The sequence below is a fragment of the Staurois parvus genome, unplaced genomic scaffold, assembly GCF_062004578.1.
Source record: "Staurois parvus isolate SC_StPar_1 unplaced genomic scaffold, SC_StPar_1.0 ptg000662l, whole genome shotgun sequence".
Classification (NCBI taxonomy): Eukaryota; Metazoa; Chordata; class Amphibia; order Anura; family Ranidae; genus Staurois; species Staurois parvus.
Genome location: NW_028318458.1, coordinates 1,634,290 through 1,654,866, shown reverse-complemented (window position 1 = coordinate 1,654,866; position 20,577 = coordinate 1,634,290). Strand labels below are relative to the sequence as shown.

The window sequence follows — 20,577 nt, the reverse complement described above, 5'->3', positions numbered from 1 at the left end:
AGCGCTGAAAGCTGAAAATTGGCCTGGTAAGGAAGGGGGTATAAGTGCCTGGTAGGCAAGTGGTTAATGACCCCTCGCCAGGAAAGGGTTAACTAAACATAATAGTAATGCAGGTTATATTGTTTTCAGAGTCAAGGAAAAAGTGGAAAGGTTCACAGCTCTAACCCTCCAAGTGCTTTCCTCCTATGTTGGAGTCAGGCGCTGGCTTGAGACCCTTAATTCCTTCACACATGGCTCAGTATCATCCAAAAAAAAGCTGCAGTCCAATGATATCTATCACAGACAAAACTTTAATCAGTCAACAAGATTCACCACAAGTCTGCCTTTTGCAAGAAAATAATAAATGCGCCAGTATGGGCATTTCATTTTTTTGCATAGGAGCCTGGCAGGCATTGCAACTGCGATCAGTGGATGACGGGTACAATGTTCTGGCTCCTGCAGACTCTGCAGACACTGGTTCTTACCAAGGTACGGATCTTCAGTTATGGAGCTAGAAGAAGTGTCATTGGGCTGCAAGTGCAGTGAAGTCTCCGCATTGTGCTCCTTGGAGAATTCCGAGTCAATCTGCTGCAGTGAAAGACGGAACTCCTAGTCTCTTTATTCACAGATTCCTATGAAGGAATGATGTGGCTGTATGGTCCACATTGATTGTAAACTTGACATTAGCAAGTGAGGAGCAGCACCCCAGACTTCTGTAGGAGAGCGTGGCCCTTTGATGGTGGAGGATGCAGATTCTGACTATACTTCATGTCACATCCAGGGGTGGACTGACCATTTGGAAACTCGGGCACTACCCCAGGGTCAGTAGGGGGCCCCATGAGATGCCCCTGGTACCTTTTTCATAGGCTTTTTTGAGTTTGGCTAAGGACACAGGGGCCCCATGATCCCCTATTGCCCAGGGGCCCCATGAGTTGTCAGTCCACCCCTGGTCACATCCTCAATATGGGTGTAATATGAAACATGCTCAGGTAGATGGAATTGTCCTTCAGGCCTCATGCACACTGGATGTTTTTAACACTGCTGTTAGGGATGCCTGGCTTTTTCCTTTCTGCCTCTAAATGCCCCTGCATGTTAGCCTTTGTGTCAATGTCTGCAGGCAAGGGCATGTAGGAGGGTGTAGTATGGCCTCCCTGCACTGTGACAGCCGCCGCCATGCAGAGAAGGCAGAGGACAGGAGGAAGTCTTGTTCCTCTGAAGCCTCCATAGGTGCTGTCAGGAGAGAAGCTGCCTGATTGGCAGCTGCTGTCCTGGATGATCATGGTGGCCATCATTAGTGTGGGCAGTAATAAATAGCACTGTCCCACAGCAATTGGTGAGCATTTGTGAAGTGGCTAGGATATGGATAGGAACCTGCTGGTTAGGGACAGGATGTCTAGCATAGGGAAAGGTTCCACTGGAGGAGGGACAGAATAGGGACTGCATGACTGTGTTTCCAGCAGGAGCTCTCCCCATCTTCAGGTGCCTTGTTGCCTGTAGACTGCCTTGCAGTTGCCTCCTTCATCAGATGTTGCTGGGCATCATAAGCCAATAAGATTGTCCTCTGTAATACTGAGATCTTCTGTAAAGTGCTGCTGTGTTACACACAGGGGCGGACTGACCATTTGGAAATTTGGGCACTGCCCGAGGGCCCGGGGTCAGTAGGGGGCCCTATGAGATGCCCCTGGAAACTTTTTTCATAGGCTTTTTTGAGTTTGGGCAAGGACACAGGGGCCCCATGATCCCCTATTGCCCGGGGGCCCCAAGAGTTGCCAGTCCACCCCTGGTTACACAGATCCTGGTACCACATTGTTGGAACATGTGACCATGTGCATACACTTTGCTGCATTCATAAGTCTCCGTGTATTTGCGCCACTCCAGGTACCAACCTTCTGGCCCCACCTACAGGCATTTAGAGGCAGAACAAAAACCACTGCCATTGTGTCCTGGAGTAGCTGTGTTTTGGCAGAAAAAAACACATGTAAACAAGTTTAAGCGTGCGTCAACGCTAGGTGCATTAAACACTTGAGTTTTCATTAATTTCAATGGCCAGAATAAATTATTTTTATTATCATTTCATTTAAATAAATCACGCCCCATCGCTTGATACACCTAAACACATTACAAAACCTAAAATCTAAACGCATTTCCAAGTGTCAAGTGTTTTTTCTGCCAAAACGCTGCTGCCAGGAGGAAAGATGTTGTAGGAAAGATGGCCAAACGTCCATGGAGACTTCAAATTGTGAAATACATTTTGAGATATCTCAGTCTCTGTTCACATCTAGTGACATGTGATTGCCACAATTCTGTCCATGATTCCAAATCGCACTGCAAAGCTAGACAACTGCACTATGCGTGTTTGTGTGCCATTCATTTTCATTGCACCAAAAATGCGGTGCGGTTTTGCCATGGTTGTAAATAAATCATGGCAAACCCCAACTGCTTTTTAGGTGCCATGAAAAATGAATGGCACACAAGCATGCTTGGTGCATTTTACACAGACATGCATGGTGCATTTTACACAAGCATGCATGGTGCATTTTACACAAGCATGCATGGTGCATTTTGCCAGCATTGCAGTGCGATTTGGAATTGCGGGCAAGAATTGCGGCAATACCACCCATGATCCCAAATCATTGGATGTTAACGGGGCCTCAATGTCTTGCACCTTCTGTTGATAGGACAGCCAGTGAAAATAATGCCTAAACTTTCATCCTGTCTGGGACTTCCCATGAAGGAGGAAGGTGAAAATAATATGCACTAGGTAGGACATCCCCTTACAATTGTACATTTATTTTAGATAAATCAAAAAAAGTAATTTAAAGCTCATAGACATTCTAAATGAGAACATGTCATGGTCCTTTCTGACTTATCGTGTGTGAAAATTGAGAATTGCAGCTGTCGTCTTGGGTGTCACTTGATCCTAATCCTTTTTGGCTGTTAGTTGATGGTAGCAGGTGCAGCATTGCCTTGGATCCCAATACTATGAGAATGAAAAAAAAAAAAGTGTTTCCGCCCGGTTTCGAACCGGGGACCTTTCGCGTGTTAGGCGAACGTGATAACCACTACACTACGGAAACTTCTGGTTAGGGTCTTTAGGGGAAAATAAAGGTATTTTTAACTCTATAGTAAAGCTCAATACATTAAAATGACACTAAATAATATCATTATTCTCCTAAAATAATACATATACATCTACTATTTATAGGCCCTGTAATCTATTTTTCATTAAATTGTTCCTTACTGTGTTTTTCTGCTTTCTTGTAACTTCCTCTCTGAGCACCGGAACCTCTCCTTCCCCCCCTCACTTCCGTTTGTTTGGAATGGGCAGTGCACGTTAGTTGTGGTCATGTGCACTGCTGTATGCCCACTATGTGATGGAAGTCACTTTGGGTGGGGGGGGCCCATGAAACCCAGCTCACTTTAGAGAGGTGGGGAGAACCCTGTCTCAGCTCCCCATATCCCTCATGTGTAAGTCACCCTGTGCCTGTTAGGGGTGCAGGGTGTCCTGATTTTGTGTAGACATGTCTAGGAGATCAGTGAGGTGGGGGGTTGTTGATTGTTAATGCCATGTGGTTGCATCCCATTGTTCTATTGTGTGTCTTCCTTGGGAACAAACTATTATGGGATATATGTGTTTGTGTGTATTGGCTTGGTGGGGGGTGTTTCCAGCAACCCTCCCCCCTGATGGGACTGTCTGCTGATGTGTCTCTTGTTACTGGGTGTGGATGGCCCCGCCCTGTGTATATATCTTGTATCTGTGTTAAAATAAAAGTAGTCTATTTCCTGGTTTTCCTTCAAGAGTGGTGTCCGTGGTTGGTGTTCGGACAGGGAAGCGGGAGTCTAACGGAAATACCCTAGTGCAGTCGGGGTCCGGTTCCGTTACACACTACAAACCCCATAGTTCATAATCCATGTCAGAGAACGTAGCCACCCTCTAACATGAAGTCAGATCACAGCAGCAAGAAAAAAGAAGGGATCTGGAGATTTAGAGGAGGCTGAGAGCAATAGAAGGGACTTTTTTGAGTTAAGAATACATAAGGGGTCTCCAAATTTTTCAATCCACAACATATATTTAACAAATAGAAATATAAAGTCATACCATAGCCATATCCATGCGTTGGATCAACTCTAGGCACCAAGTACGACACTGAAATGACACTTACTGAATTGTATGTAAATAGCCGGGAAGGAATTTTTTTTTTCTTTCATGAGCACAAGCATCATGGTGTAGTCGATGTACATAGGCTTTGAAAACACTGAGTGACATTTAGTTGGTTAAAGCTCTGTGTATCATAAACAATAATATGACTTCCTGCTCTTAGGTGTGGTGTTTAAGGGTGTAGTCCACCTGTCTGGCCTGTAGGTATGCAGCTGAAGGTCTTGCCGCCCTCTCAGGAATGTGGGTGTCCTTGCTTAACTGAAAATAATGATAAAAGACAGAGGGCGCACCGACCTAGTGCATTACCAAAAACACATGTTAAAGACAGGTATGCCATGGGATACATACGAGACTGCCTCTAGGGTCCACGGTACCAAATCAGTGGTATGTGAAGTCAGCGCAGCATCTTGAGGCTTATGCATTTCGAGGGATGGACCCTCTTCTTTAGAGCCAAAGCCATACCACTGACTAGAGGCAGTCTCGTCTGTAACCCATTACATGCCTGTCTTTAACATGTGTTTGAGAGTAGATGACCTACATTTAATCCTTAAATAAATGGGGTTTTTGCTAATGCACAAGGACAGTGCGCCCGCTTTCTTTTATCATTATTATCATAAACAACTGCCTATATTTAAATACAATGCTTGTCTTCACATTTTTCCATTCCTTTGTTAAACCTTGTTGCTGCCGATCACCTGCAGCCTCCTTGTCAGGTAAAAAGATTAGGAAGCCGGGGCAAATGCGCACAAAAGCGCACCGGCACATGCAGGGCGTGATAATTGCTGACACTCAATGGCCTTTATAAGGACTGCAGCGCCTCACAATAATTGCTGAATTATCATCAGCCCGTTCCCATGTTCCTGTGTGTTACTCTACTGCCGATTATCCGTTACCGACCCAGTTTGACCCCGATCTGCTTTGGTTCTCTTCCTGGCTCTCCACCCTGGCTTGATCCTGACCTTGCTCCTGTCTGCTGCTCTGTGTAAGACCCTGGGCTTGATCCTGACCTTGCTCCTGTCTGCTGCTCTGTGTAAGACCCTGGGCTTAATCCTGACCTTGCTCCTGTCTGCTGCTCTGTGTATGACCCCGGCTTGATCCTGACCTTGCTCCTACCTGATGCTCCGTGTTGACCCTGGCTTGATCCTGACCTTGCTCCTGTCTGCTGCTCTGTGTATGACCCTGGCTTAATCCTGACCTTGCTCCCGTCTGCTGCTCTGTGTATGACCCTGGATTGATCCTGACCTTGCTCCTGTCTGCTGCTCTGTGTATGACCCCGGCTTGATCCTGACCTTGCTCCTACCTGATGCTCCGTGTTGACCCTGGCTCTGGCTACTGACTTTGTTTCCTTCTCTACCCATCTACCTGGATCCACGTGTCCTCTGGAGGACCTCCTCCTGCATCTGGTCCACCCACGGGTACCATCTCACCAGGCACCACCAAGCATCCATACCATTGGCAACCCGTGCTTCTTTGGGCACTGCACCTTCTGTTACCACCTTCAGGGGTGCACTCCACTTAGCCATAAGACGAGCCCTCTCTCCATTCCAGCCTTCAGTCAGGTACATGACACTCCTACAACCACTTCCTGTCCTTATGCAATCCAGTGATGGCTGCATGGCATTTTGCATGGTGGGTTTCCTGATGGTGACAAGAGTGACCCATTCCTGTGTAATGTGCTTTAAAATAGCCACTTGTAACCTTCATTGGAAGCCTGTATGACTGCGTAATCAGGCAGGAACACAACTGGGACACAAGGACAGAGCATTGGCACCATATAAGAGGAAAAATCTGAACAAGGATCTTTGTGACTGGATCATCATTTACATAATTTTAATGAAAGCTGCAGATTTAAATTTACATTTCAAATTACTTTAACATTGCTACAGCTTGTATGAGATTTTAGTCATTGGGTTTACATCAACTTCAAGATAAATTTGAGATCAGTTTGTGCTTCTTCTATTATTTCTCTATTCAAATCACTGTGAATGCATGGTGAGTTAATATTATGGAAAATGCATCTCAAATGCATCAAAAAAGCCCCTACATACTCCACTACTCCACATTCAGGATTCTAGAAGTTCCGCATGTTATGCCTTTGCGTTTTGGAGATCAACTTCTGCAAACACAGGATTATGAATAAAGGCTTCCAATGATCTTTATCCAGGGCTACATCACAGGTGCACCATGGTAATGTTGTTGCTTTTTCTAGTGATTTTATCTTTGCACCATGCAATATAGGTACAGTATTTTCTTGGGCTTTATAGAAATTATTACTAAAACTAAAACAGACAACTCTATTTATAGTATTGTTCATACATATGTCAAATTTGAAAATATTTTCCAGTACACCATCTGAAGCATCCACAATCCATGTCATTTATCGTGTCAGGAGGCAAAATAGGAGTTCTGCATGGAGTACAGGCGGTCAATGGGTCCAATGCGGGCTTGTATGTTGTTGCTTTCTGAAGATGTCAGCAAAGATCCTCCAAGATAATTCAAACCTTCACTGTCCATGTCGTGGAAAACACTATCTGTGTCTGTTGGAATAAAGCAATTCATTTATTTAGAAGACTGTAGGCACATTCTGATGGCTAGTTCATTAGTGGGCCCGATGGTCTCACTCCTCCCAGGACATCTTATTCTCTAGCTCCCTTGTAACCTCCCCCATGCTCGCCTCCAGGACTTTTCCAGAACCTCTCCCATGCTCTAGAAGTCCCTACCCCAGTATGTCCAATAAGCCTCTACTTTGTCCATCTTTAGGCGATCCTTGAAAACTCATTTATTCATGGAAGCCTACCCCACATCCATGTTTAAAATCTGTACTTGAGTCACATCCATCAGATCATCCCCTGCAGAGTCACATCCATCAGATCATCCCCTGCAGCTATTACCTTTGTTCAACCTCCCCCTCCCTATAGATTGTAAGCTCCATAAGCAGAGCCCACAATACCTTCTGTATTGAGCTGTATTATAAATGTATTGTCCCCCTTTATATTGTAAAGTGCTGCACAAACGGTTAACTCTATATAAACCTGTATAATAATAATAATAATAACAACAATAATCATTCTTTGATAACATTATCATTACTTAAGGTAGGAACCCTGTGTCAGGAACTGGATCACCTGCTGGTGGCACTGTGGTTCCTGGACCTGAAAGGTGTAGTCCCAGTGTCCACCATCGGGTGTCTCTCAGCAGCCAGCAGATCCCAGCAATTAGTCTTCACTCGATACTGGCTGATGGGAGGTTATTAAGTCCCTCCTCTACTATTCCATAATGCCACAGTGTTTTACCTGTGTGTAAGCAGGTGCTTACAATGTGGGGCAAAATTAAAAATGTTTTTTAATTTTGAAAGACTTTGTACCAAGCTAATGTTTATTGCTGACTCATGATCACTTTGAGTTATGTGTATTGTATTAAGTCTAGCATGCTGCCAGGGAGTCAAGAATTTGCATTTTTCTGGGTTCTGCCCTCCACTCTGTGTTGCATATAAGAAGAGGGAGGGCCCTGCTCTATGGAGTTCCTGAACACATAGGAAGGAGTGCAAGCTGGGCTATGGTCTAATGAAGCCATCGCCTCTGAGGAGAACAAACACTTTGTAGGCACCTGAGCGGGGTGATCAAGTGGATTGTCTGAGCCAATGGACTTTATCATATGGAGAGGTATGAACTGGCAGCCTGGTGTAAGAGGAGAGGGTTATGCTGCAAGATATCTATGAGAGACTGTTTGAACTGACTGTATTTGAGTTCTTCAGAGAAAGCCATTAACTATCTGAAGTTCTTACCCAAAAGGGCATGCAGAGCACATCACGAACAGGGCTACAAAAAAGGATGAAGAGAAGATGTAACAGTGCCACCATGCAAGGGCTAAATATGGAGAAAGTTGGCGGAAGATGGGGCCATATTGCCGTTGTAACCAGTGCAGTGATGCAGAATGCTATAGCAGCAAGCAAGAGGTCGGTATCTGGCATGGCAGATGGATATCCCAGTAGTGAGGGGGCTGGTGAGCTTGATTCCCTCCCTAGTGATCGGTATCCCATACATGGGACTGATACTGGGGCACGGGGGACCCAGAGACCTCGTCTGGAGGTACAGGAGACAGAAGGGAAGTGGATCCAAGTCAAGTGTAAATCTCGTCAGCAACAGAGTTCTGCACCGAGTCTGGAGGGAACTCATATCACTGGGATGGAGGTGCCTGCGCTGATGAGCAGACACAGGCTCTGCGGTGTCCCCTCGGTACTCCTGCATTCGTGAGAGGAAGTGTACGGTGATATGGTATACATGCTTAACCATAAGGTGTTTGAGTCCAAAGAGTAGAACTGTGCAGTGGTGATAGGCTTGCTGCTGAGTTGGGGTGCCACTTTAATGCTTACTCCTCATTACCGCAGTCCCCATGCCCATGTTCCCAGGGCATTAGCAAGCACATTCGCGAGAGTCCCCATATGAGGTGCTAAGCCCTGCCTACATGTGCGCCCCAGGTACTTTGCTCCCTGCGACCTGTGACTTTGTTCCTGCCTCTTTTACTAATCCCGCTCCTGTCTGCTTGTACCTTCCCCCATTTTGGTGTATCCCTTGCTCCTCAACCTAATCCTGCTCTGCCCTGTTTTATCCTGCCATCTGTACATAGTCTAGTTTTGTTTAGTTGGTTAGTTTACGTAGGTTTCCTTAGTTCTCACTTTCACTCATTAGGTACACTTTATTTAGGTTTACTGGATTTTGTATTGTCAGGTGTATTGAATGTTTGGATGAAGCCCCAGTTCACATATATGTGAATTGGATGCGTTTTGAACAACATCCAGTTTGCATGACATGTGAACCAAACCAGCTTTCTATGGACTCGGTTCAAATATGTGCAGGCCGGCTGCAGTGCGATTTTCAGTCCAGTTCTGGTGCGATTTCCAGTGTCATACAGTTTAAACATTTGCACCTGAATCACACCTGAACCGCTAAATCTAACCACATCGGACTCTTTTTACAACTAACCCTGCACCTACTGTATGTGAACCTGGCCATATTGTGGTATTCACCATTTTTGCTGTTTTCTTAATAAACCACATTTACTTTCATTCAGTGTGGAGTCTGGGGATCTCTGTGCAGATCCATACACATCTGGTCACATCTGTTTTACAGAATACAAGCACTTGGTTTCTTGACACCCTGCCGTAAGCAATGGTGCCCTTAGTTTATTTTGTCTGCTTGAAACAGTTAGGCTGTAGTCAGCCAAAGCTCCTGCAAAATTGCAGATGATCAAGTTAAAGATTATTTCTGACTGCTGCTGTTCAGTAGTCTGACTTCTGGTTACACCAATGCATTTTTTTGTGATTTTTGCAGAAATGCACTACAGTCCATTTAACATGGTTTCCTACGGAACATGTTCACATCTATGCTTTTTTGAGCTGATGAGTTTTTGGAAAGGTTCAGGGACTTTTTTAAACGCAAAAAAACAGCGTTTTTGCTACAGTAAAGTTCAATGGAGAAGTTGAAATGCATGTAGTGCGTTTATGCCAAGTTTTGTACCGTGTTTTGCATTTTTTAACGCAGTAAAAATGCGGCAGAATGCGTAAAAACACAAAGCACAATGCAAAAAGCATTATAAAATGGATCAAAAGCAAAAAAGCATATATGTGAACCAAGCCTGAGAAAGAAGGATTAATAGCTTGGGTTATGAATATTTATACCACCAGTCTATTCCTGGTGAGTTAAGCTGGCCATACACTGATCGAAATTCGAATGGTTCAGCAAGGAGCCAATTTTAATCAGTGTGTGGCTGTCCCTGCTCCACAGAAGTAAGTCTTTTGGTCGATTTCTGTCAAAGGAACATGTTGAGAAACTTTCCTTAACCAGCGACTGCAGCCAATCAGAGTGCCGCAGTCAAAATACAATGTCCCTGCAGGGGGGATTTCTCCATCCACCTTGTTTGTGTGGATGGAGGAATCTAAACCTAACTGCGTAAGCAGGTGTATAAATATCATTGCTGTCTACAGAATTCTGTAAAATAACTGCCACTTCAAATTACTCACCATATGGATGAAGGTGGTCCCCTGGCATTTGTGGAGGTGTGAGGCCCTGTCTGTACAGGTCTGTATTGTAGACACTCTGATCCAATGGAAGAAGAGACTGCTGGGCCATTCTGGAGTATGGCAAAATTACACCTTCTATACCACTGCCACCATCTAGTAAATTTAGCAGAGAACAGGAGATGGGAAAAGAAAGGGAAACATAGTCTGCCTCTGCAAGCTAAAGTAAGGTCCCACACAAAGACAATTAATAGTAATATCTACAGCTACTCATCAAAAAAATATAGCATGCACAATGTCCCTTTGTCAGGCTGATAAAAATTAGAAATCAGAAATGTTATTTAAAGACCAACTCTGGGAAATTTGAACTTTGTAAGGATTACTGCTTGTTTAGCCTAGAAGACAGTAAAGGTTCTTTTACTTACCAGATTATCTACTCCCCTGGCAGATGGCACTCCCCCATGCTCCAGCAAAGGGCTATCCCTCTGCATCCTCACATGCAGTGCCAGGCTATGGACCCATCTTGATGAACTCAGGACTTTAGACCATCAGATCATGGGGGAGAAGATGCTGTGGGGACTGGTCTAGTATAATGAAGGAGTGGAGGATTGGGTATCGGGTACAGCTTTTCACTAGTCTGGCAGGCTGTACATGAAGTGCCAGGAAATTTACACTAGGCTTATAAATTACCTACAAATCTCAGTGTTCATGAACTTTCTAGTGTATTGACTTTTCTCACCTTCACTGTCTTCATTGCTTTGCCTGCTGTTCCTACGGTTTCTGCAGGCAGATCCCAGGCGTTGTGTTGCCAGCTGCTCATGATCTTGTTGTTGCTGCCTCCGTGCTATCTTCTTCATCTAAAAAGAAGTGGTTGCACAAACAGTGTATGGAGATGAGCAGCATAATCAGAAGGGTAATAAAAATATTTTTTGGCTTGTATAGGCAAGGATAATTTAAGAATCTAAAGTTAACATTTTTTAAAATCTATTTTGGATAAAAAAATTGTTGAAACTCGTTAGTTTTTTTTTGCCCTCTGTGTCCAACTGAGGAAATATCCCTTCATTTCTTGTCCTTTTAGTCTCTAAAGTGAATGCCTTTTTCAGACTTTTGTCCCCATGGTAAAATTTCCTGCTTTTTCTGTGTTAGTGAAAGCTCAAAATTGTGGATTTTCTATCACTTTCAGTCACAATGGCAGTTGTCACCAGGTATAATAGAGTGTGGATCACACTGGCAGTGATCCAGACAACAATTCAAGAACTGCCAGGGTTTGTAACTTCTCACCACTCTATCCAAACTAAAGACAAGGATTGGTTTTAGACACACTCTAAGTTTGGTCCATTGTAAGTTGGAAGTGCGAGTTTTGATGTTTAATAGAACTGGGTTTCCTAGTGTAAATTTTGCTATCACAAGTTAGCCTGCAGTTTTTTTGTGTATTCTTGCCTCCTTGCTGCAATGCTGTTCCTGATCCCTTTCACATGTGATTGTCTGTGCTCCCCTATGGGCATCATCTGCTATTCTCTGGGTTTTATTTCCTTCCCTTCCATCACTTCCTGGCCCGCCTCCTCATTTGCTTGCCTATACAAGACATGCTCAGTCTAGGCCACTTCGCCTGAGCAACTTCCTAGTTGTCTGAGCTCCTGTGTGTTGCTATCTCCTGTATCCTGCATTGGCTACTCGTGTACCGACCTCAGCTTCGTTCTCTGACTGTGCTTGTTTTCTGCCTGTCCTGACCTTGGCTAGTCTTTCAGATAGTCTCCTCCCATTGTACTCTGCTCCCATGAGCGGCCTCCTCATCCTCAGCTGGGCGTACCCGGGGGCCGAGACCTGGTCCCAGCTTGCTGCTAGTCCATCCTCACCATCAGGGGCTCTGGTGAAGAAGCAGGCTGGGGCTTAGACTCTGCGCCCTGGGGAACACTAGTTGACCATCTACAAAGGCTCACTACCACAGGTGCTGACATTTGCCTTTTCTTGGACCAAAAACAATGTGTGTCTGAGTAATTCATTACATGGACTTCAAAAACTTAGCACTGGATCCCAGTTGGGTCTTGACTCTCAGAAGGTTCCTCTCTTGTCTAATGCACCAGTATTAGAGTTATGATTAGAGATGAGCGAATCGAACTAGGCGAAGTGGAATTCGTTTCGAATATTAGGAAAATTTCGATTCGCGTCGAATCCGAAAATAAGCAGACTTCGGATGCGCGAATCGAAATTTTTCCTAAAATGACGGCGACATGTGCGGCGACGGAGCGGGGATGTCTGGGAAGGCGCGCAGACAAGGCGCGCTGACCCATAATGCATTCATTCATGACATGTGATCGCATTAGCCAATCAGCAGCCAGCCAGCCAGCACAGTGTAATGGTCGAGCTATAAATGGCGGCCATTTTAGAATTCTCCATTTGCCTCCAGTCATTCAACAGAGGCAGACCTGGCTGTATTCAGGGAGAGAGTTAGGGACACAGAAACATTACTTAGGGACACAGAAACGTTAGTTAGGGCCACAGAATCGTTACTTAGGGCCACAGAAACGTTACTTAGGGACACAGAAACGTTACTTAGGGACACAGAATTGTTACTTAGGGACAGACACAGAATTGTTACTGAGGGACACAGATTTGTTACTGAGGGCTACAGAACTGTTACTTAGGGCCACAGAAACGTTACTCAGGGACACAGAATTGTTACTCAGGGACAGACACAGAATTGTTACTGAGGGACACAGAATTGTTACTGAGGGACACAGAATTGTTACTGAGGGACACAGAATTGTTACTGAGGGACACAGAATTGTTACTGAGGGACACAGAATTGTTACTCAGGGACAGACACAGAATTGTTACTGAGGGACACAGAATTGTTACTGAGGGCCACAGAACTGTTACTTAGGGCCACAGAAACGTTACTCAGGGACACAGAATTGTTACTCAGGGACAGACACAGAATTGTTACTCAGGGACACAGAATCGTTTAATTAAAGAGTATGTCAGACAACATGCAGAGGAGTGGCAGAGGAGGCAATGTTTTAGGAGCGAGCAGACGTGGCAGCAGAGGAAGGGGTCGAGGCAGCACTAGTCGCAGCCAGAGGCCAGTGCTCCCGGTGTCATCCAGCGGTCGTGTCTCCACCGACAACCCTGCCGTCATCGATTGGTTGGCTCGGTCGTCTTCCTCTTCCCAGGTCACCTCTGACACCTACAGCCAACGGTCGGTGGGTACGTCAGACACAACCGTTAGTTGGCATGGCCCGGGAGCAAGCCCACTGAAATCACGTGTCCTCTACCTGCCCCTGTCCTTTGGTGTTCCCTCACCAAGCGAAGTATCGCATGCTGTGGGCTCAGCCCCACTGTACAGTGAGGAAGAGCTAACAGAGGGCGGTCAGGAACGGGGGGAGACATCCGCCTCTTCAGCAGCCAGGCGAAGAAGTAGTGGCGAGGAGAGTGGCTCGGTAGCCGGTCTAGAGACAGGTCTGTCTCCTGACCCACACGCAGCCGAGGGGGCTAGTAGTGAGGCGGAGACCCTAATTGATGATGATGAGTCTGATCGCACTTGGCAGCCTCGTCGTCATCAGGCTATTGCTTCCGCATCATCAGGAGAAGAGGGTGGCAGCTTGGCAGCGAGCAAAACAGTCGGTGGGTTGCCCAGGAGGCAGCAGGGTCGCAGCAGTGTCAGTGGAGGCAAACGGCCACGGAGTACAGCACCAGCTCCACTGCAGCCTACCACCACGGCCAGTAGTGGTGCCGGTGTGCACGGAGGAAGCAGCAGTCAGCCAGTGAGGAGTATCGGGGGCAAAGTTTCCTACTCGGCGGTGTGGCAATTTTTCGTCAAGCCGCCCGAGGAAGTAAACGTAGCCGTATGTCGACTATGTGGCCAGAAAGTCAAGCGTGGCCAGGGGGCCCATGTTGGGACTACAGCGTTGCGTCAGCATATGCAGCGTCGCCATTTGGTGGCCTGGGAAAACCGTGATAAAGATACGGCGGTTCTGCCTGCCCCAGCCCCCGCTCCATCACCCGCTCCGTTACTTGCTCCGTCACCCGACGTCAATCGCCCTCTATCAGCCAGTCAAGGCTCCAACACCTCTGCTGAGGGGAGTTGTCACTCGTTGGCATCTTCCGCTCGTTCAGATGCTCCTTCTCCTGCTACTCCTCTTCACGGATTCTGTCAGCAGTCTTTCTTGGAATCCGTTTCCAAGAGACAACAGTTTGCGAGCACGCACCCGACGGTGCAAAAGCTGAACGTCCTCCTGTCCAAGTTGCTGGTGCTGCAGTCCCTCCCTTTCCAAGTGGTGGACTCAGCACCTTTCCGAGAAATGATTGCTTGTGCCGCGCCGCGGTGGAGAGTGCCAAGCCATCATTTCTTCGCCAAAAAGGCAGTGCCAGCCCTGCATTCACATGTAGAAGAGATGGTGGGCCAGTCTTTGAGCATGTCGGTCTCTGCCAAAGTGCACGGCAGCGCCGACGTGTGGAGCTGTAACTACAGTCAGGGACAGTACATGTCATTTACGGCCCACTGGGTGAACGTGGTGCCGTCACAGCCGCACCAGCAACTTGGACAGGTCACGCCGCTTTTGCCTCCACGTTTGCACGTCCTTGGTCCACAAAAGATGTCCGCCTCTACCACCTCTTCTTCCGCCGTGTCCTCAGCCGCCACCCCCGTGCCAAGTCCCATTACCCGACCGGCATATCACATGTGCAGGGCGCAACGGTGTCACGCTGTGCTGCACCTGGTATGCCTTGGCGAACGTAGTCACACAGGGGAGGAACTTCTCAGTGTAATGAACAGAGAAATCGACAGATGGCTGTCTCCGCGCAAACTGAAAATCGGAACCATGTTGACCGACAACGGAAAGAACATGGTGTCTGCTCTGCGTCAAGGAAGGTTGTGCCATGCGCCATGCATGGCTCACGTCTTCAATCTGGTTGTCAAGCGGTTCCTAAAATCCACCATCCCACTGCAAGACATCCTTAAAATGTCACGTAAACTTTGCATGCATTTCAGCCATTCCTACACCGCAAAGCACACCCTCCTTGAGCTGCAGCGGCAGAACAGAATTCCACAGCATCGCCTGATCTGCGACGTTGCAACAAGGTGGAATTCAACCCTACACATGTTAGACCGCCTTTACGAACAGCGAAAGGCCATCACCGATTTCCTGATGTTACAAGCGGATAAAGGTACTCCCCTGTGTAACTTCGATGTCAGCCATTGGCAGCTCATGCGTGACACCTGCCGCTTGCTGAGGCCCTTTGAGGAGGCCACGCTATTCGTGAGTCGGCAGGACTATGGGATGAACGACGTCATTCCTCTGTTGCACGTCCTGGAACAAATGCTGTTAACAATGGCTGGTCAGGGTGCGGTAGACGTGGCGCACAGATCTCAACGCCACATGACCCCTGTGGGGGCAGGACAGGAAGAAGAGGAGGAGGTAGAGGAGGACATTTGTGCTCAGGAATTGAGTGAAATGGGTGGTTTTTCCACTCAGCGGACAGGAGTGGAGGAGCAGGAGCATCTGGTAGAGGAGGAGGAGGAGGAGACAGAGGACCCAGACGCACCGTGGCAGTATGCTGTGGAGATGGAGGCAGGGAGTCCCTCGCATTCCTTGGCACAAATGGCCCATAGCATGCTCGCTTGCTTGCGTAGCGACAGCCGAATAATAACCATCAGACAGAGGGATGACTTTTGGCTGTCCACCTTGTTGGACCCTCGCTACCGTTCAAAAATGGTGGCCTTTTTCACACCTCCTGAGAGGGAGGCCAAAATAACGTACTATAAAAACCACCTATGTAGTCAGCTGGTCTCTGCCTTTCTGCGCCAACGTCCATCCTCAGACACTGTGGGCCCTGTGCGCTCGCGTTCCGCTGCCATGGCAGCAGGGGAGGGGTGGGGTGGTAGGAGCAGTGGCAGCTCCACCAGCAGCGGCTGCCTCAGTCTGCAGTCGATGATTATTATTATTATTATTATTATTCAGTATTTATAAAGCGCCAATAGTTCGCTCAGCGCTGTACATTACAAAGGGGGACAGAACATGTGACAGAACAATACCAATACAATGCAAAACATGAGGGGATCGAGGGCCCTGATGATGAGTAGCTTTCTTCACCAGCGCAGTGAGGAAACTACTAACCAGCCGCAGCAGCAGCAGCATCAGGTGGACCTGGAGCAGGACCTCAAACAACAGGCTTAGGCCTACTTGGACAGCACCCTGCTAACCGAGGTAGACAATCCCCTTGACTACTGGGCAACGAAACTTGACCTTTGGCCCCAACTAGCTGAATTTGCCCTTGAAAGGCTGTCATGCCCGGCCAGTAGCGTGGCATCGGAGCGCGTGTTTAGTGCGGCAGGAGGTATTGTAACTCCGCGGAGGACACGACTGTCCACCCAAAGTGTGGAGAGACTCACGTTTGTGAAAATGAATCAGGCGTGGATTAGTCTGGATTTCAAACCACCAGTTCCTGACACAACTGACTAAATCCGCCATGAATCATGCCCCAAACATGTGCCACTTTCAGGTCTCCTCACACTGCTGGTGTGTTCCATTTTTTGTCATAGGGTGCTGGCAGATTACGGGCCTCCCATTGCTGCTGCCAGGCCCCTAATCTGCCATGGGCCCCTGTACCGCCTCCTCATGCTGCTGCCAGGTCCACAGTCTCTCATGGGTCCCTGTACGGCCTCCCATTGCTGCTGTCTCCATTGCCACACTCTGCCATGTGCCACTTTCAGGTCTCCTCACACACTGCTGGTGTGTTCCATTTTTTGTCATAGGGTGCTGGCAGATTACGGGCCTCCCATAGCTGCTGCCAGGCCCCTAATCTGCCATGGGCCCCTGTACCGCCTCCTCATGCTGCTGCCAGGTCCACAGTGTCTCATGCCATGTGCCACTTTCAGGTCTCCTCACACTGCTGGTGTGTTCCATTTTTTGTCATAGGGTGCTGGCAGATTACGGGCCTCCCATTGCTGCTGCCAGGCCCCTAATCTGCCATGGGCCCCTGTACCGCCTCCTCATGCTGCTGCCAGGTCCAGAGTCTCTCATGGGTCCCTGTACGGCCTCCCATTGCTGCTGTCTCCATCGCCACACTCTGCCATGTGCCACTTTCAGGTCTCCTCACACACTGCTGGTGTGTTCCATTTTTTGTCATAGGGTGCTGGCAGATTACGGGCCTCCCATAGCTGCTGCCAGGCCCCTAATCTGCCATGGGCCCCTGTACCGCCTCCTCATGCTGCTTCCAGGTCCACAGTGTCTCATGCCATGTGCCACTTTCAGGTCTCCTCACACTGCTGGTATGTTCCATTTTTTGTCATAGGGTGCTGGCAAATTACGGGCCTCCCATTGCTGCTGCCAGGCCCCTAATCTGCCATGGGCCCCTGTACCGCCTCCTCATGCTGCTGCCAGGTCCAGAGTGTGTCATGGGTCCCTGTACGGCCTCCCATTGCTGCTGTCTCCATCGCCACACTCTGCCATGTGTCACTTTCAGGTCTCCTCACACACTGCTGGTGTGTTCCATTTTTTGTCATAGGGTGCTGGCAGATTACGGGCCTCCCATTGCTGCTGCCAGGCCCGTAATCTGCCATGGGCCCCCGTACCGACTCCTCATGCTGCTGCCAGGCCCGTAATCTGTCATGGGCCCCTGTTGTCGCTTGTTGGCATATTCCGCTCGTTCAGATGCTCCTTCTCCTGCTACTCCTCTTCACGGATTCCGTCAGCAGTCTTTCTTGGAATCCGTTTCCAAGAGACAACAGTTTGCGAGCACGCACCCGACGGTGCAGAAGCTGAACGTCCTCCTGTCCAAGTTGCTGATGCCAGGCTCGTAATCTGTCATGCGCCCCTGTACCGCCTCCTCATGCTGCTGCCAGGTCCAGAGTGTGTCATGGGCCCCCCGTATCGACTCCTCATGCTGCTGCCAGGCCCGTAATCTGTCATGGGCCCCTGTACCGCCTCCTCATGCTGCTGCCAGGTCCAGAGTGTGTCATGGGTCCCTGTACGGCCTCCCATTGCTGCTGCCAGGCCCGTAATCTGCCATGGGCCCCCGTACCGACTCCTCATGCTGCTGCCAGGCCCGTAATCTGTCATGGGCCCCTGTACCGCCTCCTCATGCTGCTGCCAGGTCCAGAGTGTGTCATGGGTCCCTGTACGGCCTCCCATTGCTGCTGTCTCCATCGCCACACTCTGCCATGTGCCACTTTCAGGTCTCCTCACACTGCTGGTGGTTTCCATTTTTGTCATAGGGTGCTGTATGGCCTCCCATTGCTGCTGCCTCCACTGCCACACTGTGGCTCCACACTCTGGTTTTGGCCCCGTGACTGCCCAAATGAGTGAAGTGTGCGGTGATTCTAAGATCGACGGCACTCATCTGCATGTCATACTGACTGACAGTATTATTTCTCTTCCCCAGCAGACTCCAAGGGCATTTAAATTAAAGGTACAGTGTTCTGCACTATTATAAAGGCTCTCTGAAGCCTAGAAACACCCTTTTATAAGTTAAATTCGCAGCGAATATATTCGCATCGAATCGAAATTTTTTCACGAATTCGCTGAATCAGTCGAATCGAATTTTTGAATACTTCGCTCATCTCTAGTTATGATCACAGGTACTTTGCCTTTTGGTCTACTTTTCAAGAACATTACAAATCTTCCATGCTCTGATTGATGCAAAGCTGCAACAAACTTTGAGAATATTAAAGAATACACAGCTAAGGAAAGGTAGATCTGGAATTACTTTCTCTAGCTGCTGCCTCCTCAGTCCCCACTTAGAGAAGCAAAGGGATGCCACAATGATGGTGGTGAGGATGAAAAACTGGTGATAGTAGCTATAAGATTCCTGCAGTGACAGGCCTGTTGGGTTTTTTGGTGGTATGACTACATTCAGATCAAAATGCTAATGATGTGTGGAGCGTAGCTAAACAATGCACAGCGTTCAGTGCCAGCATACAGTATTTAGGTGAAAAATGTCAGTCCACCAAAAAGTGATCTTTCAGTAATAAGTGGTGGGTTAAGCCAGCTCCTGGTTCCTATATGTAATTGATACTTTGATACAGTAGTGAGATTTTCCTACCACAATTCCTGACTCTATTCCTGTCTACCTGGGAGTTTTAGATTTTGTTCCAGGTCCTCCTGCTTCATTCTCTGAAATATAACATGAATACAAAAGTCAACTGGAGAGTGTAAGCCTCTTATAATGGCCACAGCAGGTGTTCCGATCCAGGAACTTTAAGTGGAGAGACGTCACCACTGGAGTCCCACAAAAGATATAAAAAAAATTGGGCAGGGGATTTAGTTTTCCAGCATCAACCAAAAAACAGAGATTTTAATTTTTGGTGGACTATTCCTTTAAAGGGACTCTAATGAAAGCAGTCATATCCTGACTCAGTAGATCTAGGATAGCAAGCCAATGAGTAGGCAGCCAAAGTCAATGTAAAATATTTTGAAACAATTGATGCACTATATAGTACACCAGATACAAACAAATTTAACATGTTTCATTCCTACGTGCAGCTTATTTGTAAAAAATCAAGAACCTCTATGTAGGACTGTACGTGTTAGGGTTGTTTGTGTTTGGTGGACTACATGCATTGGTTGTTTCAATACATTTTACATTGGCTTTAACGTGAGAAGCTTCCTTTCCCCTGTTCTAGGGACTGGAGTATTGAATGTGAAGCAATTCACAGCCATGGGCAGCCTGCTCCTGATACCCGTGGAGTGTAGAGAAGGGTTAAGCCTGTAGTGGAACAGTACGTCCTTGGTGCACAAGCCAATTAATTGGTTTAACTTTACTGCCTCACTAACTATTACCTAGTAAATTATAAATGAGTTCTGGAATACTTGGTTCCATCTGGGCTAGATTACACATTTTGATTTGATACATTTCCTTATATAAAAGGAGAAGTGGAATTTTAGGCTTAGACTTTGGTCCATTGTACCCGTGGCTGTACCTTGGCTCTCTGGTTCTGGAACCAAACCTGAACAACGCGAACGGTCAGCCCTGTCTCTGCTGCCAGTGTCTCCCTCACCTGCACAGAAAAAAAAGAAGTATTTTGGTATCAATAATAGATACAATTATGTATATTGATATATATAAAACACAAGATTGTGTATAATATATAGGAGCATGCAGGGGTGGACTGACAACTCATGGGGCCCCCGAGCAATAGGGGATCATGGGGCCCCTGTGTCCTTGCCCAAACTCAAAAAAGCCTATGAAAAAGGTACCAGGGGCTTCTCATGGGGCCCCCTACTGACCCTGGGCCCTCAGGCAGTGCCCGAGTTTCCAAATGGTCAGTCCGCCCCTGGAAGCATGTGGTCAACATGTTTGCTAAGCACTAAATACAAACAGGAGAGCCAGTATTTCTGATGGCAAAAAAACAAATAGGCTGATCTTCATTGATTAGATAGAGGTAGACATGTTATAAAGGTCTTGTAAACAAGGCTTCATAAAA

At 47.4% G+C, this 20,577-nt stretch overlaps 1 protein-coding gene and 1 non-coding gene across 2 annotated transcripts in view; both read right to left on the bottom strand.

Moving 5' to 3' along the window:
- Positions 1 to 2,983: 2,983 nt before the first annotated feature.
- On the bottom strand, positions 2,984 to 3,056 carry TRNAV-AAC (transfer RNA valine (anticodon AAC)). The gene has a single exon. It is a non-coding gene; the product is annotated as a tRNA-Val (tRNA).
- Positions 3,057 to 5,939: 2,883 nt separating this feature from the next.
- The window catches only part of LOC149448675 (LIM homeobox transcription factor 1-alpha-like), an 81,074-nt gene continuing 66,436 nt past the window's right edge, over positions 5,940 to 20,577 (bottom strand). The window contains exons 6-9 of the mRNA XM_089651749.1: positions 20,074 to 20,151; positions 10,894 to 11,011; positions 10,158 to 10,310; positions 5,940 to 6,675 (exon numbers count right to left, since the gene is read on the bottom strand). Coding sequence (XP_089507875.1) covers positions 6,524 to 6,675; positions 10,158 to 10,310; positions 10,894 to 11,011; positions 20,074 to 20,151 — 501 coding nt within the window. The 3' untranslated portion in view covers positions 5,940 to 6,523. The remainder of the gene's footprint in view (positions 6,676 to 10,157; positions 10,311 to 10,893; positions 11,012 to 20,073; positions 20,152 to 20,577) is intronic.